Genomic DNA, 27,647 nt, shown 5'->3' with positions numbered 1-27,647 from the left:
CCTTGTCGAGGTTCATTTAACAGAGGACACTGATCCACAGGGATGCATCGTGAGGCAAACACCAATGCCTGCCCGAAACTTAACGTAGAACAGTACAGCTCAGGAACAGGCCATTCGGCCCACGTGGTCTGTGCCAACCACCCCACACATCCACACCGACCTTTTTACACACCTACACTAATCCCACTTGCCCACATCAGGACCGTATCCTTTTATGCCTTGTCTACTTAAGTATCTGTCTAAATGTCCTTTAAACATAGTGACTGCATCTGACTCCACCACATCCTCTGGCAGCGAGTTCCAACTCTCCGTACAAAACATTCACCCCTCTGATCCCCTCCTTCTGTTAACCTTAAACCTATACCCGCTTGTTTCTGAAACCCCTACCACGGGGAAGAGATTTTGACTATCCATTCTCTCATTCTGAAGTGTATGACCTCACATTGAAGTTTGCGAATAGTTTGGTTCAGACTGAGACATTGCCCAGGGAACATCTGACTGTGGAACCAAATCCCTCCAGGCAAAGAGTCAGCAAACTTCAAATACTAGAGGGCATAGCTTTAAGGTGGGAAGGGGAAAGTTTAAAGGAGATGTGCGGGGCAAATTCTTTTACATAGAGAGTGGTGGATGCCTGGAATGTGCTGCCAGGGGTGGTGGTGGAGGCAGATACGATAGAGGTGTTTAAGAGGCTTTTTAGATAGACACATGAATATGCAGGGATGTGGAGGGATATGGATCCTATGCTGGCAGAAGGGATTAGTTTAATTTGGCATTGTGTTCAGTACAGACGTGGTGGGCTGAAGGGCCTGTTCCTGAGCTGTGTTCTTGCATGTTCTATGTTCTACATTCCAGGCCAACATAAATCAGTGAGAAAGAGAGTGCTTTAGGAATTCAAAAATTGCAGCAACAAATGCTTGTGAAGCATTTAATCAGAGACGTGTAATATAATTTCAGAACATAGTAATTAACATGTGGTTAATGATCAGCTGGGTGGCCGCAGCAGCAGATTCAGTTCTGATTTCCCACAGGATGGCCCACCCATCACTTTGATTATTAGGAATGATGTATTTCTAATTTAAAGTGGTCCTCGAACAAATGAACCCGCTGTGCACTGAAGCAGAGTGCTTGCAATTAGATGGCTGTGCCTATAAACTATATTTCCTGTCTTAGGAATGGAGGGCGGTAGTTGTAAGGAGGGACTAGACAGGCAGAGTTTGTTCTCACTGGAATGCTGGAGGCTGAGGAATGACCTTATAGAGGTTTATAGGTTAGCGTAACGCTATTACAGCACCAGCGACTCGGGTTCAATTCCGGCCGCTGTCTGTAAGGAGTTTGTACGTTCTCCCCGTGTCTGCGTGGGTTTCCTCCGGGTGCTTCGGTTTCCTCCCACATTCCAAAAACATACGGGTTAGGAAGTTGTAGGCATGCTATGTTGGCATCAGAAGCGTGGCGACACTTGCCGGCTGCCCCCAGAACACTCTACGCAAAAAGATGCATTTCACTGTGTGTTTCGATGTACATGTGACTAATAAAGAAATCCTATCTTATAAAGCTATGAGGGGTATAGGTAGGACAGAACATGGACCATAGAACAGTACAGCCCTTCAGCCCACAATGTCTGTGTCAAACATGACGCCAAATTAAACTAAATCCCTTCTGCCTGCACATGATCCGTATCCCTCCAAACCCCGCATATTCATGTGTCTGTCTAATGGCCTCTTGAACGCCTCTAAGGTATCTGCCTCCACCACCACCCCTGGCAGCCTGTTCCAGGCACTTCTGTGAAAACTTGCCCCGCACATCTCCTTTAAACTTCACCCCCCCTCACCTTAAATGCATGTCCTCTAGTACTTGACATTTCTACCCTGGGGTGAAGGTTCTGACTGTCTACCCTATCTATGCCTCTCATAATTTTATAAACTTCCATCAAGTCTCCCCTCAGCCTCCACTGCTCCAGAGAAAACAACTCAAGTTTGTCCAACCTCTTCTTATAGCTCATACCCTCTAATCCAGGCAGCATCCTGGTGAACCTCCCCTGCACCCTCTCCAAAGCCTCCACATCCTTCCTGTAATGGGGTGACCAGAACTGCATGCAATACTCCAAGTGCGGCCCAACCAAAGTTTCATACAGCTGCATCACAACTTCCTGACTCTTATACTCAATGCCCCGACCGATGAAGGCAAGCGTGTCGTACGCCTTCTGGATGGATAGTCAGAATCTTTTACTCAGGGAAGGAGAGTCTAGAACTAGAGGGCACAGGTTTAAGGTGAAAGGGGAGAAATTTAAAGCAGATTTAAGTTTTAAATCTTTCCCCTCAAACCGAAGTCCTTTAGTTTTAGACTCTGAGATTGCAGGACCCCTGGTGGGTTAATAAAGCCAGCTCTTCCAGGAGAACCCTTAGACTAACTCGAAAGACCAGTCCGTAAGAGCACCCTTAGTTAGATCAGTTGTTGCAAACTATCCCACAATGTCTTTGAAAAGCCAATGGCGGTGTGAAATCTGCCAAGGAGGCTTACCTGTTGTCCTGGGGGGTACCAGAGGCTCTCCTAGCACCAGCTTCATTCTCTTGGCGTGTGTTTTGCCCTGGTAGTGTGACTGTGCTACAATAGCTGAAGTGAAGAACATGTTACAGAGGGTACAGCACTTGTTCCTATCAACTTCTCTGTCATCACTGTCCTGGGAGGGAGAAAGAGAGAGAGAGGGAGAGAGGGGGATTATCAGACCAACTCTTCACTAACTGCACATCTGTCAGCTACCAGATCCATAAACTGTCCAGCAAGCTTCAAACCCTTACAGCCTTTGGCGTTTCCAAAATACTTTGCACCACTTAATGCAGGAAAGAATAGTTAATTTACACATAGCAAGATTCCACCAATAGCAGTGAGGTAAATGGCCTCACCTGACCTATCTGAGTGTACATAATTGGCCCCTGTCATGTCCTATTGTTTCCCAGAATGCTGTCTGTCCTTTGACCCAGGCCTGTGGTCAACAACGTGTTGTTCCTCTAGTTTCAGGACACATGTTGACTTAATGATACAACCTGTACCCAGTAATTGGTAATTGGTTTATTATTGTCACATTTACCGAGATACAGAGAAAAACTTTGTTTTGCATGCCATACATGTCTGTAAGGAGTCTGTACGTTCTCCCCGTGTCTGCGTGGGTTTCCTCCGGGTGCTCCGATTCCCTCCCACATTCCAAAGACGTACAGGTTAAGAAGTTGTGGGCGTGCTATGTTGGCGCCGGAAGCGTGGCGACACTTGCGGGCTGCCCCCAGAACACTCTACGCAAAAGATGTATTTCACTGTGTGTTTTGATTTACATGTGACTAATAAAGATAGCTTATAAGTACATTGAGGTAGTACAAAAGGAAAGCAAAACAGAATGAAGTGTTACGGTTACAGAGCAAGTGCACTGCAGGCAGACAAATAAAGTGCAAGGACCATTACGAGTTAAAGTTAAGAGCTCATCTTTATCGTACAAGGGATGTGTTCAGGAGACTTTTTCACATCGGGATAGAAGCTGTCCTTGAGCCTGGTGGTATGTGTTCTCAGGCTTTTGTATCTTCTGCCTGATGGGAGGGGGGAGAAGAGAGAATGTCCGGGGTGGGAGGGGTCCTTGATTATGTTGGCTGCTTTCCCGAGTCCATGGAGGGAAGGCTGGTTTCCATGATGGACTGAGCTATGTCCACAACTCTCTGCAATTTCTTGCAGTCTTGGGCAGAGCAGATGCTGTACCAGTAGTGTATTAGTGGGTGAAATGGAACAAGTACAAAGTAGCGCACTTACATACAACCCAACAATTCAGATCCTTGACAAGTTAGGCAGCTTCCCTGGAATGAGAAACAGGTAATATTTCAGGTCGATGACCTTTCATCAGGATGGTTTCACCAACCTGAAAGATTATTACTGTTTCCCTCACCACAGATGCTACCTGATCTGCTGCATATTCCCAGTATTTATTTCAGATTTCCAGCATCTGTGGAATTTTGTATTCCTATTACATAGAATAAATAGTGTCCCAGTGAGTGTTGAGGTTCAACACTACCAACTAGTGTAATTAAAAATAGAGTTCCTCACTGAATTCCCAAAGGGAATTAGGTACGGGCAATAATTGATGGCTTTGCCACAGATAACAAAAAATTAATTTAAAAACAATAATGTAACAGTTTCATATTCAGACTAGTTAATTGTCATCTACACCAGGTTGCAGTGAAAGTCCTTGCTCGTGTGAAGCTCACAGAGTAAACAGTGTACATGGCAATAATGAATACAACAATAGGTACAGTGACGAGTGTAAAACAACAGAATGGTGCAAAGATTGCAGTGCAATCTGAAGTAGTGCAAAAAGAAATGCTGAAGTGACAATAACGGAATAACTGAGAGAGGTAAAGAGTCTGAGAACGTGGCAGCCCCACCAGGAAGGGGGTGTGATAGAGGGGACTGATTCAGGGGTCTGACAGCAGTGGGGAAGAAGTTGTTCCTGAGTCTGGACGTCCGGGCTTTCGAGCTCCTGTATCTTCTCCCAGGAGGTAGAAGAGAGAAAAGGGAATGGCATCCTTCACGATACCGTCAGCCTATCTGAAGCAACACAGTTGTGAAGACGGACTGGATGGAAGGAGGTGACAAGCCTGTGATGGATTGGGCAGTGTTTACCGCTCTCTGCCGGTTCCATCGGTCCAGAGCAGAGCAGTTGCCGTACCAGGCTGGGATGCAACCCATCAGGGTACTCTCTATAGCGCATCTGTAACAGCCTTGAGGGAGCAGCTGGTCTAAAAGATGTCAATGTGCTGCAGGTTGAATTCTCGATGCCATAGAGATGTGAGGGCTGATCACTGGAGGTATTTAAAGAAGGGAACATAGGACCTGAACACAGGTCCTCCCAGGTTATGAACACCCGATTTATGGACACCCCGTGCTGTATGAATGAGCGTGAGGGAGACCGGTAGGATGGATGGGGAGGGAATTGTCAGCTGCTGCAAGGCTGCAGGTACTTTCTGGGAACGGGGCATTTCCCCGTCCCTTCTCCCGCCTCCCCTCCAAATCGCAACACTCGGGGGCCACTCTTCCCGCGCCTGCTTGGTCTCCTGTCACCGCTGTCTCTGTGACCCTCTCCCATACACGATTTCTGTTCATTTCCCACTTACGGACAGTTCGGGTTTCAGACAGTTCTCAGGAATGGAGTCCTCTTGTAATCTGGGGACTGCCTGCGGTGGGAAATGGAGGATGAAGGGGAACTGGTACAGAAGAGGTGAGGTCTGGGTAAAACCATCCACGATCAGGACAGGCTTGAGGGGCCGAGTGGCCTCCTCCTGTTTCCTTTTGCTCTTGAGTTCTGGTACTTTTTATTAACTTACCCACATTTGGTTGAAAGACATGGCTTTGTGTTATAACAGCAGCACAGCCCAGCTAATCCATCAATTCGTAAGCAGAGCTTGAGTACAACATGCTAGCAATCTTGCACACGGGTTGTTTTCCTGAGTGTTGGCAGGTTGACACTGATCCCCATGAGCACTGGTGGTATTTTATACCTGAGCATCTCTATAATGAATCAAGAGAAACATTACATCACTGCCAGCTGGAAATTTCCAAAGGGATCTCCCTCCTAACTCCACAGTGAGGGAATCGAGGGGCACCGACAAGTGCTGGGAAAAGATTTTATTGAATAACAGAGGGGTTGAATGGTTTAATCCTGCTTCTACTTCGTATATTCTTATGCACGAGGCCACGGCAGCCCTGAATTTCATCGAGTCTGCTCCACTATAGTGGGCCGTATCTTAAAGAACGATGAGTCGGAGTACAGGAAGGAGATAGAGAGCTTAGTAACATGGTGTCATGACAACAACCTTTCCCTCAATGTCAGTAAAACAAAAGAGCTGGTCATTGACTTCAGGAAGGGGGGGTGGTGTACATGCACCTGGCTACATCAACAGTGCTGAGGTCGAGAGGGTTGAGAGCTTCAAGTTCCCAGGAGTGAATATCACCAATAGCCTGTCCTGGTCCAACCATGTTGACACCACGGCCAAGAAAGCTCACCAGCACCTCTACTTCCCCAGGAGGCTAAAGAAGTTTGGTATGTCCCCGTTAACCCTCACCAATTTTTACCGATGCACTGTAGAAAGCATCCTATCTGGATGCATCAGGGCTTGGTACGGCAACTGCTCTGCCTGTGACCGCAAGAAACTGCAGAGAGTTGTGGACACAATCCAGCACATCACAGAAACCAGCCTCCCCTCCATAGACTGTCTACACTTCTCGCTGCCTCAGTAAAGCAGCCAACATAATCAAAGACCCCTCCCACCCCGGACATTCTCTCTTCTTTCACCTCCCATTGGGTGGAAGATACAAAAGCCTGTACGGATGGCAGGCAAAACAAAGTTTTTCACTGTGCCTCGGTACATGTGACAATAATAAACCAATTTACCAATGTACCTGGGTCGCTGGAGTTGTGTGGAAGCATTTCTGCTGGCTGTAAGACTAACCACTGTAAGATTCCCTGGTGTAATGGTTCTGGCGAACATTCACCGATCGTTTCCCACAACAGTGGGCTTGTCTTATGAGGAAGAGTGGGGCTGCACTCTCTTGACTTTAGAAGAATGAGATGAGATCTCATTGAAACATGCAACATTCTTAAGAGATTGACAGGGTGGATGTAGGGTTGATGTTTCCATAGGCTGGGCTGTCTAGGACCAGGAGCAAGTGGGGTCAGCTGCTTGGGACTGAGATGTGCAAAAAATATTGGTGGTGTATCTTTGAAACTCTACACTCAAAAGGCTCACTCAAGTCAAAGTCAAGTTGAGTTTACTGTCATGTGCACAAGTACACGTCTGCACAGATGCAATGAAAAACTTGCTTGCAACAGCATCACAGCAAGCACGGTAGTGTAGCGGTTAGCATAACGCTATTACTGTGCCAGCGACCTGGGTTCAATTCCGGCTGCTGTCTGTAAGGAGTTTGTACGTTCTCCCCTTGTCAGCGTGGGTTTCCTCCGGGTGCTCCGGTTTCCTCCCACATTCCAAAGACGTACGGGTTAGGAAGTTGTGGGCGTGCTATGTTGGCACCAGAAGCGTGGCGACATTTGTGGGCTGCTCCCCAGAGCACTCGATGCAAAAGATGCATTTCACTGTGTGTTTCGATGTACATGTGACTAATAAAGATATCTTATCCTGTCTTATCACAGGCACATAGCATCAGATAAGCAGAATTCACAAGAAAAACATAAATTAAACATGCACAATTTTTACAGAAAAGAACATAATTAAAAAAAAACAAAGTCCATTTTAGTGCAAAGTGATCAAAGTCACTGAGGATCTTCCATAGAGAGATGAATAGATCTTTGGATATTAAGAGAATAGAGGGATTAGTGCAAGAATATGAGGCGGACGATTACTGGTGAATGGCAGAGCAGGCTCGAGGGGCTGAATGGCCTGGCTCCTCATCCTATTCCTAAGTCAGGAGCTGATGCATTACTGTGAGCTGAGGATAGTACAAGACAGAAGTTGGTGGAATAAACCACAGCGCAGCTTTAACCAGCTTGAATGATGAAGGAGGTCAGGAGGATGAATGGTCTTATCCTGAGCCTAACTGGAGACACGAGAGACTACAGATGCTGGAATCTGGAGCAACACACCATGTGCTGGAGGAACTCAGCGGGTCAGGCAGCCTCTGTGGAGGGAAATGGGCAGTCAACGTTTCTAGTCCAGACCCTTCATCTGGACTGGAATCTGGACCCTTGATCTGGAGAGTCCAGATGAAGAGTCTCAACCTGAAACATCGACTGTCCATTGCCCTCCTGACCTGCTGTGTTCCTCCAGCTTCTTCTGTGTTGCTCCTGTTTTTAAATAACTCAGTAAGAAGAGTTACTGCAGCTGATCGCCAACTGTGGGCTTTGCTCATGGGGCTTGTTCATGGAACGCACACTCAACCTATGAGCAGTTCGGGGGACAGTAAGTATCACTGGTGCCAGGACACGGGACCGTTTACATTCACTTGCGAAATGAGAAGTAAAACAATCCACTGAGGCAGAGAACTCACACCGTACATCGCAGAGACTGGCTGTACGGCCTTTTGCTCCAAGTATACAACGCTACGATGATTGGCAGTGCATCTGAGCAAGCGTGCCCCAGGGCAGTGCCACACATTCTCATTAAAAGGAGAGAAGGGACAAGCCAAGCTGGTTAGTTTATTTACAGTGCAGAGGGTGAAAATGGCTTCAGTTTCTTTTTGGTACAGGGGTAGAGAGAGAGAGAGAGAGAGAGAGAGAGAGAGAGAGAGAGAGAGAGAGAGAGAGAGAGAGAGAGAGAGAGAGAGAGAGAGAGAGAGAGAGAGAGAGACGGAGAGGGAGGGTGAGAGAGAGAGAGGGAAAGAGGCAAGAGGGAATGCAAGAGAGAGGGAGAGGAAAGAGAGAGGGGGGAAGTGCGAAAGGGGTGGGAGGGACAGAGAGTCAGCGAAGGGAGGGGTGAGGAGGAGGGAGAGCAGAGTGCGAGAGAGAGAAATGGAAAGAGAGAGAAAGAGGGGAGAGGGGGTATAGAGGAAGGACAGAGAGAGGGAGAGAAAAAAGAGCGACTAGAGAGAGGAGGGAGATAATAATTGCATAGAACAAGTATTGCAGCTCCATATATTCACACTGATAATTTCACTTACTGAATTGCAATTGTCATTTCCCAATAAACCATTTGTTATTCCTCTCCCCCTTCGGGTAATCTCTTCAACAGCGTAAGTCTGACAGAGGGATTGAATATTTCCTTCCATCAGTCCTTCAGATCACTGGTCCCAACACAAGAGCCTTGAAACCCAGCGCACTACCAGCACAGAGCTGTGGACGCAGGGTACAAACTCTTGTCAGTAATGGGTGCGGTCACAGTTGCCCCGACGGGCATTTACACTCTGCAGCTTTTGTCCAAACATAAAGGTCTTTGTTTGACAGCTGGAGAGATGATTAGCATGAAAGAAAATCCTCACCAACCTCTGAGTAAATACAGCTCCGAGGGAAATGGTTTGTGGAGTTGTCACAGCAGATGGAGCAAAGATGCACAGACATTCAAATCTCACAGCCCATGCACACGTTGATGCAAATTTACTTAATAGCTTATCTTTGATTCCAAGATGCTGTTTTTGAGTGCCTCGAGTCTCCTGTTTCACCCCCTGAGTTTTCATCCAACCACAGAATGGAATTTTGGAAATGGAGGCCATTCAACCCCTTGAGTCTGTTCTTCCCCTGAACTAGATCACAGCTGATCTGTACCCACAGAACACTGTGCCATGGTAGAGACACTGCCTCACAGCGCCAGAGACCCAGGTTCAATCCTGACCTCAGGCGTTGTCTGTGTGGAGTTTGCACGTTCTCCCTGTGACTTTCCTCGGGTGCCCTGGTTTCCTCCGTCATCCCAAAGATTGGCCACCAAAAATGACCAAGTGTGTAGGTGGGTGGTAGAAATCAGGGGGAGTTGATGGGAATGTGCGGAGAATAAAATGGGATTAGTGTAGGATTAGTGTAAACCAGTGGTTGATGGTCAAACTCGATGGGCTGAAGGGCCTATTTCTGTGCTGTTTCTCTCTATGACTCCAGAGATTTAGCTGTGATTAAACTAACAACATTTAAAAGACTCTTGGAATTAACAACATTTAAAAGACTTAAAAAACTCTTGGACAGGTACATGGATAGGAAAGGTTTGGAGGGATATGGGCCAAATGCAGGAAAATGGGACTAGCTTAGATGGGAATCTTGGTCGGCACGGACAGGTTGGCCGAAGGGCCTGTTTCCATGACGTATGACTCTATGATTCTAAGTTAGTAACCCAGCTGATGATCTGAAGATTGGAGTTCAATCCCTAACATTGCTGCCAGACAATTCAGTTAAACAGTAAAACAAAAACATCACAGCTGGCTGTGAATCTTGTGGACTGACGTATAGACACAGCTAATGTTCTTTAGGGAAGGAAACCTGCCTACGTGAGAGTCCACTGACAAGCATAGTTGACTCTGTAGTGCCCTCTGAAATGGCCTCCGTTCAAGGCCAGCTGTTGAATGCTGACCTTGTCAGTGTCCACGTGAGTGAGCGAGATACATTCTCTTGTCAAAGAGTCATAGAGTCATACAGCACGGAAACAGGCCCTTTGGCCCATCTGGTTCATACCGAACAAGATTCCCTGCTAAGCCAGTCCCATTTGCCCACATTAAAAATTGGTAAATTGGTAAACCTTTCCTATCTATGTACCTCTCCAAGTTACTTTCAAAAGTTTTTAATGTACCTGCCTCAACCACTTCCTCTGGCAGCTCGTTCCATATCCTGACTGCCTTCTGGGTGAAAAAATTGCCCCTCAGGTTCCTATTAAATCTCTCCCCTCTCACCTTAAACCTAGTTCTCGATTCCCGAACCCTGGGACAAAGACTGTGTATCTATGTCCCTCATGATTTTATACACCTCTAAAAGATCACCTCTTATTCTCCCACACTCCCAGCCTGCTCAACCTCTCTCCATATCTCACTTCCTCGAGTCTCGGCAACATCCTTGTAAATCTCTTCTTCACTCTTAATGGCATCTTTCCTATAGCAGGGTGACCAAAACAGAACACAATATTCCAAATGCAGCCTCACCTGGACATTCTCTCTTCTCCCTCCTCCCACTGGGCAGAAGATACAAAAGCCTGAAAGTACATATTACCAGGCACAAGAACAGCTTCTATCCTGCTGTTATAAGACTATTGAAGAGTCCCCTAGTACAATATGGTGGACTCTTGACGTCACAATCCCCCTCGTCATGACCTTGCACCTTATTGTCTGCCTGCACTGCACTTTCTCTGTAACTGTAACACTTTATTCTGCATTCTGTTATTGCTTTTCCCTTGTACTACCTCGATGTATTTATGTTTTGAAATGATCTGTCTGGATGGCATGCAAAACAAAGTTTTTCACTGTACCCCTGTACATGTGACAATAATAAACCAATTTACCTGTTTACCAATTTATCAATTTTTAATTTTACCAAGTGTTGCGGCCATGTTTCTCAGCAGTTTGACTGGCGCCCGTCAAGTGTGGCGAGAGGCTTCACTACCTCCAGGGTATTCCAAAATGCCATCTCCACGGTTGTGTTCTCTCAACTCAGCAGCTGTGCATTTGAATTCTGATAAGCAACGTTTGAAATAATTGGAAATCTGGGACTGTAGATCCACCAGATAAAACCTACTATCAGATTTGGGGATATTCAAAAAGGGAAGGAGATACATTTCTAGACAGATCTGGGATGGGGAGAGAAATGACACAGAAGAGATCAGCCATGATCGTATGGAATGGCAGGGCAGGTTTGAGGTGCCAAGTAGCCTACTCCTGCTCCTATCGTCTTCGGTCTTTATTTATCTTCTCCGACAAGACAATGCAAACCAAAGGCAGAGGGTCCTCTCTAAATGCCTCCCCCCCCCATGCACCACTTTGCATTGATTTGCATTGAATTTCATTTGCCAACTACTTGTCCTTTCTGCGAGGTTATGAATGTCCTTCTGTAAGTCTTTGTAATGTTTATTCATAGACTTATACGGCATGGAAACAGGCCCTTTGGCCCAAATCATCCATGCTGCCCAAGGTGCCCACTTGAGTTAGTCCCATTTGCCTGCGTTTGGCTCATGTCCCTCTAAACCTTCCTATCTAGGTACCTGTCTAAATGTCTTTTAAATGTTGTACCTGCCTCCACCACTTCCTCTGGCAGCTTGTTCCAGATACCCACCACCCTCTGTGTGGGAAAACTTACCACTCAGATCTCCTTTAAATCTTTCCCCCTCTCATCTTAAACCGATGTCCTCTAGTTGGCTTCACTCTTATCCCTCACCCCAACTTGGCAAATTTAGAGATTGTGTTTTTGATTCCTTAGGTCCAATAGGCAACATCCATCATCAAAGGTCCCACCATCTGGGCCATGCCATCTTCTCGCAGCTACCGTCGGGCAGGAGGTACAGAAGCCTGAAGTCCCACACCACCAGGTTCAGGAACAGCTACTTCCCTTCAACCATTCGGTTCTTGAACCAACCTGCACAACCCTAATCACTACCTCAGTATAACAACACAATGACCACTTTGCACAACAATGGGCTTTTTGTTTTGTTTTAATTGCATTCTTTCTTGTAAAAATTATGTATAATTTACGTTAAGTTTATGTTTTTCTTGTGGATGCTGCTTATCTGATGCTATGGGCCTGTGATGCTGCTGCAAGTAAGTTTTTCATTGCACCCGTGCACACCTGGACTTGTACATCTGACAATAAACTCGACTTTGACTGCGGACATAGATGTGATGGTCAGGTTCCACACACACACACACACACACACACACACACACCACACACACACTCACCCATCCACTCACACACACGCACACAGACAAGCACATGCACACACATACATGCAAATATACATACATGAACACATGTACAAGTTCATAAACACACAAATACGGACACAAGTACACACATGCATATATGTACGCACACACCACAAATACATACTCACAGAGACCGTCTCACTGACATCCGCTCATGCACACATAAATACAGAAGTGTATAAGAAGACATATATACGGTGAACTTTGCTATAAATCAGCCTAAAAATGATGACTGCGTTTGATGTCCTCCCCAACAATGTTGTCTCTGCACTGCTCTGATACCTGGTGCAGTGGGCAGTGGATCTGACCGATTGCTTCAGGAGACATAAGGACCGGAATTCACAGTGTGATGTTGCCCTGGTTTGCCTGCTGTCTATAGGGAAATCTCGTCACCTGACCCACATTATCGGCTCCACATCTGGACAATGTTCTACTGTGCTAATTCCAGCTGCTGTCAGTGGGTTCTGCATTTCAATATAAAAATTTAAAAAAATAATTAAATTCTATTCCAAGAACCAGTAATCGAATATATGTAGAGTATGAAACCCTCCCCGTGCACTCCACTGAAAATGAGAAGTTTTTATTATTTAATCACTCACAGGGTGTGGCTGTCATTGTCAATGCCAGCATTTACCATCAATCCATAACTGCCCCTGTCTACAATTCCTGCTGCCTCGAGAAAGCAGCCGACATAATCAAAGACCCCTCCCACCCCGGACATTCTCTCTTCTCCCCCCCTCCCATCGGGCAGAAGATACAAAAGCCTGAAAGCACGTACCACCAGGCTCAAGGACAGCTTCTATCCCGCTGTTATAAGACTCTTGAACAGACCTCTCATACAATACTCATAAAATACTCTTACAAATTTCTATAGCTGTATGGTCGAGAGAACTCTGACTGGTTGTATCACAGCCTGGTCCAGAGGCTCCATTGCACAGGATCACAAGAAGCTGCGGATGGTTGCAGACAGCCAGCTCCATCACAGGCACCACCCTCCCCACCATAGAACCATAGAACATTACAGCATGGAAAACAGGCCATTCAGCCCTTCTAGTCTGTGCCGAAACTTTATTCCTCTAGTCCCATTGACCTGCACCGTCCATAACCCTCCAGACCTCTCCCATCCATATATCTATCCAATTTATTCTTAAAACTTAATAGTGAGCCCGCATTTACGTCAGGTGGCAGTTCGTTCCACACTCCCACCACTCTCTGAGTGAAGAAATTCCCCCTAATGTTCCCCCTATCCCTTTCACCCTAAAGCCATGTCCTCTCGTACTTATCTCTCCTAATCTAGGTGGAAAGAGCCTACTCGCATTAACTCTGTCTATGCCCCTCATAATTTTGTAAACCTCTTTCAAATCTCCCCTCATTCTTCTACGCTCCAAGGAATAAAGTTCTAACCTCTTCAATCTTTCCCTGTAACTCAGCTCCTGAAGACCCAGCAACATTCTAGTAAATCTCCTCTGCGCTCTTTCAATCTTACTGATGTCCTTCCTATAGTTAGGTGATGTCCTTCCTATAGTTAGGTATGTCCACCATCGAGCACACCTTCAAGAACTAGTGCCTCAAGAAGGCAGTGTCCATCACAAAGGACCCTCACCATCCGGGACATGCCCTCTTCCCGTTACGATCATCGGGGAGGAGGTACAGGAGCCTGAAGACGTTTCAGGAACAGCTTCTTCCCCTCCACCATCAGATTTCTGAACAGTCCATGAGGCCATGAACACTACCTGGTTATTCCTTTATTTTGCACTATTTATTTTTGTAATTTAAAGTAATTTTATGCCTTTGCACTGTACTGCTGCCGCAAAACAATAAATTTAACGTCATATAAGTCAGTGATAATAAATCCGTTTCTGATAAAGATGAACTCTTGATCTCCCAACCTACCTCATCATGACCCTTGCACCTTATTGTCTACCAGCACTGCACTTTCTCTGTAACCATAACACTATAGTCTGCATTCTGTTTTCCCGCGATGTGCTTATGTATGGAATGATCTGTCTGGATGGCACGCAAACAAAAGCTTCTCACTGTGTCTGGTACATGTGACAATAATAAACCAATAACCAGTTACCCTTAAGACTCAACCACATGGGTGGGTCTGGAATGACTGGGTAAGGGCTGTCGATTTCCTTTCCTGAAGGACGTTTACAGGTTTTTGCACATATCCAGTCATTTCACTTTGATTTTAAGCTTACTCATTGTGCTGAATTTAAATTCCACAGCTGCCATTGTAGGATTTGAACTCATGTTCCCAGCTGATGGCCCAAGTCTCAAAACACGAGACCAGCAATTTAACCCCAGGGCAACTGTAGACCATCAGGTGTGCACCTACCTCTGCACTCTTTGCCTTGAGTGACTGCGCAGGCGCGGTGCGGGCAGCTTAAAAAGGGAGAGAAAAAAAACTTCGGAGGACTCGGGCTTCGGTTTGGAGGACTTCAGAGCAGCTAAGTATTTTCTCTGTTTATGACTTTTATTAGGGTTTTTAGGTGTAAGGGTTAGTTTTTGTTAGGGTTTTTAGTGTAAGGGTTAGATTTTTATAAGTTTTTTCTAAGTAGTCGAGTGGGGGCTGGACTGCGCAGGCGCGGCGCAGGCAGCTTAAAAAGCAAACAGCCTATAGAGCGGGTAGCGTCGGAGTGGGCAGTGGAGTGAGAGGCAGCAGAGTGTCTGGGCTTTGGCTCAAGGGGCTTCGGCGTGAAGGGGCTAGGAGGGTAAGTAGCTGGTAAGTAGGTAAAGGCAAGGTTTACCTCTTGTTCATTATAGATTTGTAGGTGGGACTAACTAGGGAAAAAAGAAAGGTAGTCAGATGGAGGACATGGTGGTGTGCTGCAGCTGTTTGATGTGGGAACTCGTGGACCTTGCTGCAGTCCACGATGGCCACATCTGCAGTAAGTGCTTGAGGCTGGACGAACTTCGGCTCAGAGTTGATGAGCTGGAGTTGCAGCTACAAACACTGCGCAGCATAAGGGAGGGAGAGAGTTATGTAGACACGGTGCATCAGGTGACAGTCACTCCCCTTAGAGCAGGTACATCTGAGGTTCAGGAAACAGATAGAATGGTGACTGTCAGGGGAGGGAAGAGGAAGAAGAAGTCAGGCAGGCAGACAGATCAGAGAACCCCGGAGGCTGTTCCCCTCAGTAACAAGTTTTCTGCCTTGGAAGCTGTTGAGGGGGATGACCTGCAGGGGCCTAGCTGCAGTTACCAGGTCTCTGGCACTGGGACTGGTACTGCTGCTCAGAAGGGAAGGGTGGGAAAGACACAAGCGGTAGTGATCGGGGACTCGATAGTCAGGGAAACAGATAGGAGGTTCTGTGGCAGTGAGCATGAATCCCGGATGGTATGTTGCCTCCCAGGTGCCAGGGTCCGGGATGTCACTGATCGGGTCCACAGGATTCTTGAGCGGGAGGGAGAGCAGCCAGAAGTTGTGGTCCATATTGGCACCAACGACATAGGTAGGAAGGGGGATGAGGTCCTGAAGAGTGAGTTCAGGGAGCTAGGCAGAAAATTGAGGAACAGGACCTCAAGGGTAGTGATCTCGGGATTGCTGCCAGTGCCATGTGATAGTGAAGGCAGGAATAGGAGGAGGTGGCAGATAAATGCGTGGCTGAGAAGCTGGTGCAGGAGGGAGGGTTTTAGATTTCTGGATCATTGGGATCTCTTCTCGGGAAGGTGGGACCTGTACAGAGAGGACGGGTTACACCCGAACCAGAAGGGGGCCAATATCCTTGCGGCGAGGTTTGCTAGGGTGGTTCGGGAGGGCTTAAACTAGTTTGTGAGGGGGAAGGGAACCGGAGGAGTAGGTCAGAGGAAGAAGGGGATGGGGAAAAGTTAGATCAAACAGGTAGAGAGGCTTTGGGGAAGGAGAAGCAGAATACAGGCTATAAAAGTAGTAAGGTAGATGGACTGAAGTGTGTTTACTTAAATGCAAGAAGTGTCAGGAATAAGGGGGATGAACTGAGGGCTTGGATAAGTATGGGGGACTATGATATCGTGGCTATTACTGAGACCTGAAGTCAGGACAGGTGGATATTGAATATTCCTGGTTTTCGGTGTTTTAAGAGGGATAGGGAAGGGGGGAGAAGAGGAGGATGGGTGGCGATACTGGTCAGGGACACTGTTACGGCTGTGGAAAAGATGGATGTTGTAGAAGGATCATCTCTAGAGTCCGTATGGGTGGAATTAAGGAACAAGAAAGGAGCAGTTACTCTACTAGGAGTATTCTATAGGCCCCCCGGTAGCAGTAGAGATATAGAGGAGCGGATTGGCAGGCAGTGTTTGGAGAGAAGCAAAAATAACAGGGTTGTTATAATGGGAGACTTCAACTTCCCAAATATAGACTGGAACCTGCTTAGTGCCAAAGGTTTAGATGGGACGGAATTTGTTAAATGTGTCCAGGAGGGATTCCTGACGCAGTATGTTGACAGGCCGACTAGAGGGAATGTCATGCTAGATCTAGTTTTAGGAAATGAACCGGGACAGGTGAAGGATCTATTGGTGGGTGAGCATTTGGGGGACAGTGACCATTGCTCCATAACCTTTAAAATTGTCATGGACAGGGACAGGTGCAGAGAGGACAAGAGGTTTTTCAATTGGGGAAGGGCGAACTACGAGGCTATAAGGAGAGAACTTGGGAGTGTAAATTGGGATGTCCTTTTTGAAGGAAAATGTACCATGGAGATGTGGTCAATGTTCAGGGATCTTATGCAGGATGTTAGGGATAAAAATGTCCCGGTGAGGCAGAGAAGGAATGGCAGGGTGAAGGAACCGTGGGTGACGAGAGAGGTGGAACGACTTTTTGGGGGAAGAAGGTAGCGTACGTGAGGTATAAGCAGCAAGGTTCAGACAGGGCCCGTGAGGAATATAGGGTAGCGAGGAAGGAACTTAAGAAAGGGCTGAGGAGAGCTAGAAGGGGACATGAAAAGGCTTTGGCTAGTAGGGTTAAGGAAAATCCCAAGGCCTTTTTCAAGTACGTGAAGGGTAGGAGGATGGCTAGGGTGAAGGTAGGTCCGATTAAGGACAAAGGTGGGAGAATTTGCCTGGAGGCGGCAGAAGTGGGAGAAGTTCTCAATGAGTACTTCTCTTCGGTATTCACCAGGGAGAGGGGTCTTGATGATGCGGAAGGGAGTGCTGGTAGGGGTAATGTTCTCGAGGTTGTAGATATCAAGAGAGAGGATGTGTTGAAGTTGTTAAATAATATTAAGACAGATAAATCTCTGGGGCCTGACGGGATTTTCCCCAGGCTGCTTCAAGAGGCTAGGGAGGAGATTGTTGAACAGCTGGTAAGGATCTTTGAGTCCTCGTTGTCCACGGGGATGGTGCCAGAGGATTGGAGGGTTGCGAATGTTGTCCCCTTGTTCAAAAAAGGTAATAGGGATTGGCCAGGGAATTATAGACCGGTGAGTCTCACGTCTGTGGTAGGTAAGCTGTTAGAAAGGATTCTAAGGGATAGGATTTATGAACACCTTGAGAATCATGGACTGATTAGGGACAGCCAGCATGGCTTTGTGAAGGGAAGATCTTGCCTCACAAGCCTGATAGAGTTCTTTGAGGAGGTGACCAGGAAGATTGATGAGGGCAGTGCGGTGGATGTGGTTTACATGGATTTTAGTAAGGCATTTGATAAGGTTCCGCATGGTAGGCTTCTTCAGAAGGTCAGAGGCCAAGGGATCCAAGGAAGCTTGGCTGTGTGGATTAGGAATTGGCTTGCATGTAGAAAGCAGAGGGTTGTGGTGGAAGGAGTGCCCTCGGATTGGAAGGCAGTGACTAGTGGTGTCCCGCAGGGATGGTTCTGGGACCTCTACTTTTTGTGATATTTATAGATGACTTAGATGAGGGGGTGGAGGGCTGGGTTAGTAAGTTTGCAGACGACACTAAGATAGGCGGTGTTGTGGATAGTGTGGAGGGCTGTCGGAGCTTACAGAGGGATATTGATAGGATGCAGAGCTGGGCTGACAAGTGGCAGATGGAGTTCAATCCGGAGAAGTGTGAGGTGGTACACTTTGGAAGGACAAACTCCAGGGCAGAGTACAGGGTAAACGGCAAGGTACTTGGCAGTGTGGAGGAGCAGAGGGATCTGGGGGTTCATATTCACAGTTCATTGAAAGTTGCCTCACAGGTGGAAAGAGCAGTTAAGAAGGCCAATGGGATGTTGGCTTTCATAAGTGGCGGGATTGTTTAAGAGCCGCGAGGTGATGATGCAGCTTTACAAAGTTCTAGTTAGGCCACACTTAGAGTACTGTGTTCAGTTCTGGTCGCCTCATTATAGGAAGGATGTGGAAGCTTTAGAGAGGGTGCAGAGGAGATTTACCAGGATGCTGCCTGGATTAGAGAGTATTGAATATGAGGAGAGGCTTAAGGTGCTAGGGCTTTATTCACTGGAAAGGAGCAGGATGAGAGGAGACATGATAGGGGTATATAAAATACTGAGAGGAATAGATAGAGTAGACAGTCAGCGCCTCATTCCCAGGGCACCAATGCTCAAGACGAGAGGGCATGGCTTTAAGGTTAGGGGTGGGAGGTTCAGGGGAGATGTCAGGGGGAGGTTTTTCACCCAGAGAGTGGTTGGTGCATGGAATGCACTGCCTGGGGTGGTGGTGGAGGCAGATACATTGGACAGGTTCAAGAGCTTGTTGGATAGGCATATGGAGGAGTGTGGGATGGGGGGATATGCTGGAGCAAGGGGTTAGGTAGTGTGAGGGTGGTCTGATGGACAGCACAACATGGTGGGCCGAAGGGCCTGTTTTGTGCTGTATGGTTCTATGGTTCTATGGAACCTTTAATGGAAATCATTCGTAGAGATACCAGTTTAGAAATGATAGGTGGATCCAGGTGAGGAGAGGCTGACAGGCAGGTGAGGGAGGGGGGAGTGTGGGAATGGCGACAGAGGCTGGGAGGTGATGGGTGGAGGTGACAAAGGGCTGAAGAAGATGGAATCTGATAGGCGATGACAGTGGACCATGGAATAAAGGGAAGGAGTTGGGGAGGGGAACCAGTGGGAGGGGCGTGTGGGTGATGGGCAGATAGAGAGGGTGGGGGAGGTGAAAGAGAGAGGGTGATGGGGGCCAGTGGGATCAGGAGTAAAATAAAGGGGCAGGGCAAGAAGGGACAGAAGGGAGTGGTTACCGGAAGTTGGAGAATTCAATGTTCATGCCATCAGGTTGGAGACTACCAAGGCAGAATATGAGGTGTTGTTCCTCTAATCTTAGCAGTAGTGGAGGCTGTGGACGGACATGTCGGTGTGGGAATGAGGAGTGGAATTAAAAGGGCCACCAGGAGATCCCGGCTGGTACGACAGATGGAGCGAAGTTGCTCGATGAAGCTATAGAGTCTGGAAGCAATACTGACGGGTTGCATCATGGTCTGGTACAGCAAGTCAAATGCGCAGGAATGTAAGAAGCTGCAGAGAGTAGTGGACTCTGCCCAGTACATCACGGGCACATCCCTTCCCACCATCGAGAGTATCTACAGGAGGCGCTGCCTCAAAAAGGCAACATCCACCATCAAAGATCCCCACCATCCGGGCCGTGCCATCTTCTCACAGCTACCATTGGGCAGGAGGTACAGAAGCCTGAAGTCCCACCCCACCAGGTTCAGGAACAGTTACTTCCCTTCAACCATTCGGTTCTTGAACCAACCGGCACACCCCTAATTAGCAACAAAATGACCACTTTGCATTGAAATGGACTTTGCTTTTTTTTGTTCTAATTGTGTTCTCTTGTAAAATGTGTGTATAATTTATGATTAATTTATGTTTTTCTTGTGAATGCTGCTTATCTGATGCTCTGTGCCTGTGATGCTGCTGCAAGTAAGCTTGTCATTGCACCGGTACACATGTACTTGTGAATATGATAATAAACTTGACTTTGAGTTTGACCTTGACCTTGACTTTGCTTCTTGCTTTTGTACTCGCAAGGGCTGCCTGTTAGAACCTGAGTCTATGGCTCCAGTAATGCCTCACCAGCGGACGAATTATAACCCTCTCCGCACTATCAGGAAGAATAGATCATTTTTCTGATGAAAAGTCTTCCCCCTGAAAAGTTAACCATTTCTCCCTCCACAGATGCTGCCTGACCTGCTGAGTGCTTCCAACACTTTCTGTTTTTAAACCCACAGGGGCCCGATCTGGAAGGTGGCGAAAGGTGAAACGCTATGATGCTGGAGGGACTCAGCAGGCCAGGCAGTATCCGTGGAGAAAAGCAGGCGGTCAATGTTTCGGGTCAGGACCCTTCTTCAGGACTGAAGATAGGAAAAGGGGAAGCCCAATATATAGGAGGGAAAAGCAGAGCAGCGATAGGTGGACAAAAGAGGGGAGGCGGGGTGGGCACAGGGTCGTGATAGGTAGATTCAGGTAAGAGATAGTGATAGGAAGGTGCGGGGGAGGAGGGGAGAGCAGATCCACTGGGGGATGGGTCACAGGTATGGAGGCAGGCGGCATGGGGGGAGGGGAGGCTAAGGAGAGAAAGGCAAGGAAAGGGAAGAAATGAAAAGAGGAGGCATGGTGGGGTGGGGGGGGGGGTGGTTTGGTTTACCTAAAATGGGAGAATTCAACGTTCATGCCGTTAGGCTACAAGGTTCCAAGACGGAAGATGAGGTGCTGTTCCTCCATTTGGCGTTTGGACTTCTCCTGGCAGTGGAGGATGCCCAGGACTGACAATCAGTGAGAGGTGGAGTTGAAGCTAGTCATTTTTATTTCAGATTTCCAGAATCTGCAGTTGGAGAGGAGATGAGGGAAAATACTGGTGGGGCCTTGGGCAGAGATCTTGAACTATCTGCCTGTAAGTGTGGTGGAGGGAGAAACCCACCCCAGGTTTGAAATGTCCCTGGAAGGGGAGCAGAAAAGACGTAACCTGCAGGGCTACGCACCGATAGTGGGGACGTAGATTAACACAACGGTCCGTTTTGTCAGACATGGACATGATGGGTTGAATGGCCTCCTTCTGAGTCATAAATCTCTATAATTCTAAATAGAGACTGCTTGGAGAAAACTAGGAGCAACAGGAAGTGCGCAATTCTGGTCGCCCCGTTACAGGAAGGATGTGGAGGCTTTGGAGAGGGTGCAGAGAAGGTTCACCAGGATGCTGCCTGGGTTAGAGGGCATGAGCTATAAGGAGAGGTTGGACAAACAAGGGCTGTTTTCTCTGGAGCAGCAGAGGCTGAGGGGAGACCTGACAGAGGTTTATAAAATTATGAGAGGTACAGATAGAGCAGACAGTCAGAGTCTGTTCCCCAGGGTAAAATGTCAAATACTAGAGGACATGCATTTAAGGTGAGAGGAGGAAAGTTTAAAGGAGATGTGTGGGGCAACTTTTTTTACACTGAGTGTGGTGGGCGCCTGGAAAGGGCTGCCAGGGTGGTGGTGGAGGCAGATACGATAGATGCATTCAAGAGGCTGTTAGACAGACACATGAATATGCAGGGAATGGAGGCATATGGAGCATGTGCAGGCAGAAGGGATTTAGTTTAATTCAGCATCAGTGCAGACATTGTGGGCCGAAGGGCCTGTTCCTCTGCTGTACTGTTCTATGTTCTATCCCAACAAGGAAAGCTCCCATTGGAAGATCCAGCCCATGTTACTGTTGGAAGAGGAGCAGGATGTCTTTCCTCAACCACCTAAATCAGACTTGCATTCATGTTGAGATCCCTATGAGCTCTGAATGTCCCAAAGTGTTCCTGAATGAAAGATATACAGTCACTCCTGTGATGTAGGTATGATGTGGTTTGGTAGTGCAGAATGAAGTTACTGGACACACATTCCTGAAACTCTTAATTTACAACACGTGCAATCAAAGACAACAAAAATTTGACCCCGCTGTGACACAGTTGATCTATCCGTGCACTCCCACAACCTACAGAGACAAGAGAATTGTTACGGCACAAAAGGAGGGCCTTCAGCCCGCTGAATCTGTGCTGGCAAGCAATCCTATCACTCCCGTTCCCCTACTCTTTCCCCACAGCCCTGCAGATTATTCTCCTTCCAGTGATGATCCAATTCCCTTCTGAACACCTGAAATAAGCCGTTGACTGCTTCCACGTGCTTTGTGTGACTTCCAGAACATCACAGCTCTCTGAGTTTAGAAATGTTTTTTCTCACTTGCCTACTGTATCTTCTGCCCAAAGATCTTCAACCCAAGAAATTACTGTTGAAGTGTTTTCCCCAACTAAATTGGAAAATTAGTTTATTATTGTCACATGTACCAAGGTACAGTGAAAAACTTTGTTTAGCATGCCAACTGTACAGATCATTTCATCCATCAGTGCATTGAGGTAGTACAAGGGAAAACAATAACAGAATGCAGAATAAAGTGTTACAGTTACAGAGAAAGTGCAGTGCAGGCAGACAATAAGGTGCAAGGTCATAACAAGGTAGATTGTGAGGTCAAGAGTCCATCTTATTATACTAGGGAACCATTCAATAGTCTTATAACAGTGGGATAGAAGCTGTCCTTGAGCCTCGTGGTACGTGTTTCCTGGCTTTTGTGTCTTCTGCCCAATGGGAGGGGGGGAGAAGTGAGAATGTCCAAGGTGGGTGGGGTCTTCGATTATGTAGGCTGCTTTACCGAGGCAGTGAGAAGTGTAGACAGAGTCCATGGAGGGGAGGCTGGTTTCCGTGATGTGCTGAACTGTGTCCACAAATGCCTGCAGTTTCTTACGGTCTCAGGCAGAGCAGTTGCCGTACCAAGCCATGATGCATCCCGATAGGATGCTTTCTATGGTACATTGATAAAAGTTGGTAGGGGTCGACAGGTACATGTCGAATTTCTTTTGCCTTCTGAGGAAGTAGAGGAACTGGTGAGCTTTCTTTGCCATGATGTCTACATGGTTGGACCAGGATAGGCTGTTGGTTATGTTCACTCCTCTGAACTTGAAGTTCTTAACCCTCTCAACTTCAGCATCATTGATGTAGACAGGTGCACCACCTCCTTTCCTGAAGTCAATGACCAGCTCTTTTGTTTTGCTGACATTGAGGGAAAAGTTGTTGTAACTAGTCTGGTAAAGAGCTGGGATGGATATAGTGGGCCAAATGGTTTCCTTCTGGGCTGCAAACACCCTTATCTGAAACACTGTTAGCCAAAACCCACCCAGGAACAGGAGCTCAGAGTTTATTGATATAAGTACAGTAGATATATATTACTAGACTGGTAATCCAGGGGTCTGGACTATTGATTTAGAGATGTAAATTCAATTTCCCACGGGGGAATTGGAGTATTTAAATTCAGTTAAATAAATCTGGAATGAAAAAGTTAGCATTGCTAATGGTGACTGTGAAACTATTGGATTGTTCTAAAAATCACTTTGGGTTGCTGATATGCTTTAGGGGAGGAAATCTGCCGTCCTTACCCGGTTTCACCTATGTGTAACTCCAGAACCCAACCCTGATTAGAGGAAGCTTCAACTGAAGCTCCTAAAAGATGATTCTTGAACTTTCGATCTTCTGATCTACCTGGCAGGACTCCTAGCAGTGTAGAGGAACAGAGGGACCTTGGGGTCCATGTCCAGAGATCCCTCAAGGTTGCCACGCAGGTCGATAGGTTTGTTCAGAAGGCGTATGGAGTGTTGGCCTTCATTAGTCGGGGTATTGAGTTCAAGAGCTGCGAGGTGATGCTGCAGCTCTATAGGACTCTGGTCAGACCACACTTGGAGTATTGTGTTCAGTTCTGGTCGCCTCATTATAAGAAGGATGTGGAAGCTTTAGAGAGGGTGCAGAGGAGATTTGCCAGGATGCTGCCTGGATTGGAGAGCATGTCTTATGAGGATAGGTTGAGTGAGCTCGGGCTTTTCTCTTTGGAGAGAAGGAGGATGAGAGGTGACTTGATAGAGGTGTACAAGATGATAAGAGGCATAGATCGAGTGGACAGTCAGAGACTTTTTCCCAGGGTGACAATGGCTAATGTGAGGGGACATAATTTTAAGGTGATTGGAGGAAGGTATAAGGGGGATGTCAGGGGTAAGTTTTTTACACAGAGTGATGGGTGCGTGGAACGCACTGCCTGCAGAGGTTGTGGGAGCAGATACATTAGGGACATTTAAGAGACTCTTAGATAGCCACATGAATGATAGAGAAATGGAGGGTTATGTGGGATGGAAGGGTTAGATAGATTTAAGAGCAGGATAAAATGTTGGCACAGCATTGTGGGCTGAAGGGCCTGTGCTGTGCTGTCATGTTCCATGTTCTATGTCGTGACCTTTGCGCTTTAGTTGTCTACCTGTGCTGCACTTTCTCTGTAACTGCAAGGCTATATTCTGCATTCTGATTTTCTTCACACACAGGGTGGTGCATATACAGAACAGGCTGCCAGAGGAAGTGGTTGAGGTAGGTATAGTAACAACATTTAAAAGACATCTGGACAGGCACATGGATAGGAAAGGTTCAGAGGAATATGGGCCAAAGGCAGGCAAATGGGACTAGTATAGATGGACATCTTGGTCGGCATGGATGAGTTGGGCTGAAGGGCCTGTTTCCGTGCTGCGTGACTCTGTGACTCTACCTCGATGTACTTAGGTACGGAATGATCTGTTTAGATGGCACAAAAACAAAAGCTTTTCATTGTACCTCGGTACATGTGACAATAGGAAACCCATAGCAATACCAAATTCTTGAGGTTTTAAAGCCTCTGATTCTAAGCAAAGAGAAAGGAAGGTGTGGAGCAGGAATGGGAGAAGGGGCAGGGATTTCCCACAGGATGCAGAGAAGGGAGGAGAGAGGAGGATGAGGGAAACAGCATGGAACAGATGGAAGGGAAGCTGCAGTCTGGAGGTGAGAGAAAGGATTTGATGTCAAACTTCCTCACGTGCTTTCTCCAGAGCGTGTGTCGAGAAAATGTGAAGTGTAATCTGAGATCATGATGTAGCAGTGAAATAATAATCCAGATAAATGTCTCGGGAGCTCTGGGATTTCAAGCTATGGAGATATCACATCTTGGCATCTTTTTGACAGGAATAGTTCCAGTGAAATGTTAGGTTTCATTCCCACAATGTACCTCGAATTTCAGTGTTGAATCTTAAAACTGTTACAGCACAGGGCTATTCAGCCCATCGACTCTGTGATGGTTCCCAGAAGAGCATTCCATCAGTCTCATTCCCCTGTTCTCTCCCCACAGCCAATTACTCTATAACCAGATGCGATCCAATTCCCTTCTGTAGGGCCTGACTGACTTTCTGTCCACCTCCATACAAGCCATTGCCTCTCGCTGCACATAGAAAGGTTTTTCCTCACACACCCTCCGCATCTTTTACCCAAAGTTTTAAATCTTTGCTGCCTGAAATGTCTGCCAAAGATCTTCAAAACCAAGAATTCAATCCCAGTTATGTTGACAGAGATGAACTGATTGGTGGCAAACACCATTCACACCACACATGTACGAAAGCTCCCCGCGTTACGGAAGACCTAACTAAGAGAGATCCAAACACGCAAATCCTCCCATAAGTTTTTTAAAGAATTTTTCAAGATCGGGAAGTTAGTTATAGAAATGCAAACTAGTTATATAATGTATTCATTAACAGCTAGGTACGGTATATGTTCCATGAGTTTAATAATGGGTGGTGTTATAGAAAATATTTAATGTAATGAAAGAAAGTGTATGCAGAGCAATAGGATATGGGTAGCTCGATAGTCTAACAAATGGATACTATTCAACGATATGGAGCAATTTTCTTCTGATAATAGTTTCTAGTTCCCAATCATACTTTGACTTTTGTGAAACCTGGTTTCCTAGGTGAATCATTGGGTGGGCTTGTGAAAATCTGATGCATTCATATCAATAACAAGTCCTTTCTTAACGCATTGAAGAACAGATCGACAATAGCTAAGTACACGCAGAGACATTTTACATCATTAACTATTGTATAAAATGCAGCATTGCTTAAGGATTGCGATAAACCCAAACCCTGCTGAGAACATCCCAACCTAAGTCCTTTTTGCCAATCACTTCTGTACTCGCTGGGACTGGCATTGACTTATGAAAAAATCAATTTATGGAGAGTTCTCGGGAACAGAGCTCTTACAAGACCCAGGGACTGCCTGTACAAGGTGATGACCATCTCCAATATGTACATATATCCTTTGTACTTAATGGCAAACCATTGCCAAGACGCTCACTACCGACGTCCTGGATGGTCAACATTAACCTAAAATGCGCCTGGCTCTGTCAGATGATGAACATGAGAGACCTGGGAGTCCATAGCCCCTGAAAGTGGCAACACAGGTAGGTAGGGTGGTGAAAAAGGCATATAAGATATCTTTATTAGTCACATGTACATTGGAAACACACAGTGAAATGCATCTTTTGCGTTGAGTGTTCTGGGGGCAGCCCGCAAGTGTCGCCACGCTTCCAGTGCCAACATAGCATGCCCGCAACTTCCTAACTTGTACGTCTTTGGAATGTGGGAGGAAACCGGAGCACCCAGAGGAAACCCGCACAGACACGGGGAGAACGTACAAACTCCTTACAGACAGCAGCGGGAATTGAACCCGGGTCGCTGGCACTGTAGTAGTGTTACACTAACCGCTGCACTACCGTGGCATGCTTGCTTTCATAAGTCAGGGCACAGAATATTAACTCCAACATCTTGGCAAGGAGATTACCCAGATCTGTGAATGAGCTTGCAGTAGGATTATTCCCTGGGGTTAGCAGGCTTTGAGGAAGTTCATCCACTGACTTGACTGTCAAGTGGAGAGGAGAAATAAAAATAGTCAGGGCTGTGCAGCTTGTTTTGATTTTGCACCTCGTTCCCCAGGAGAAGTCACTCTTCTGTTGTCTATTAGCTAAACGGAGCACAAAGCCACACAAGGATTCATCCAGCTCCCTGCCAACTGCCTCTTTGCAGGATGATGGGCTCGCATCTGGAACAGGGAGGGGAGTGGGGGGGGGAGGTGGTGTGGGGATCATTTACCCTTCTGCCGTGCCCCCAGAGAGAGAGGGTTCTACATGAGCAACACTGAGTGAACATAACAGCTTGTTCCACTGTCCGCAGGGAGCTTTACAGAACACCCCCCTTCGGTCTACAAGGGTGTCCCAAGCTTCCATTCCCATTCTACTCCTACTCTGACATCTGTCTTTGGCCTCCTGCTAGCCCCATTTAAGATAAAATAAAATTTCTTTATTAGTCACATGCGCATCAAAACACACAGTGAAATGCATTGTTGCGTAGAATGTTGTTGGGGCAGCCCGCGACGCCACGCCACGCTTCCGGCGCCAACATAGCATGCCCACAACCTCCTAACCCATACGTCTTTGCCCACATTTGGCCCATATCCCTCCAAACCTTTCCTATCC

The 27,647-nt window shown here is 46.9% G+C and overlaps 1 protein-coding gene across 2 annotated transcripts in view; it reads right to left on the bottom strand.

Moving 5' to 3' along the window:
* zgc:171482 (zinc finger protein) overlaps positions 1-27,647 on the bottom strand; it is a 252,768-nt gene that overhangs the window by 159,885 nt on the left and 65,236 nt on the right. For both annotated transcript variants that reach the window (XR_007957285.1, XM_052027478.1), the window contains exon 4: positions 2,518-2,677. Coding sequence is in view for 1 of the 2 variants with exons in the window: in XM_052027478.1 (XP_051883438.1) it covers positions 2,518-2,677 (160 nt within the window). In the remaining variant the exon portion in view is untranslated. The remainder of the gene's footprint in view (positions 1-2,517; positions 2,678-27,647) is intronic.

The sequence above is a fragment of the Pristis pectinata genome, chromosome 12 (genome assembly GCF_009764475.1).
Source record: "Pristis pectinata isolate sPriPec2 chromosome 12, sPriPec2.1.pri, whole genome shotgun sequence".
Lineage (NCBI taxonomy): Eukaryota > Metazoa > Chordata > Chondrichthyes > Rhinopristiformes > Pristidae > Pristis > Pristis pectinata.
This window is presented reverse-complemented; position numbering and strand designations above follow the sequence as displayed.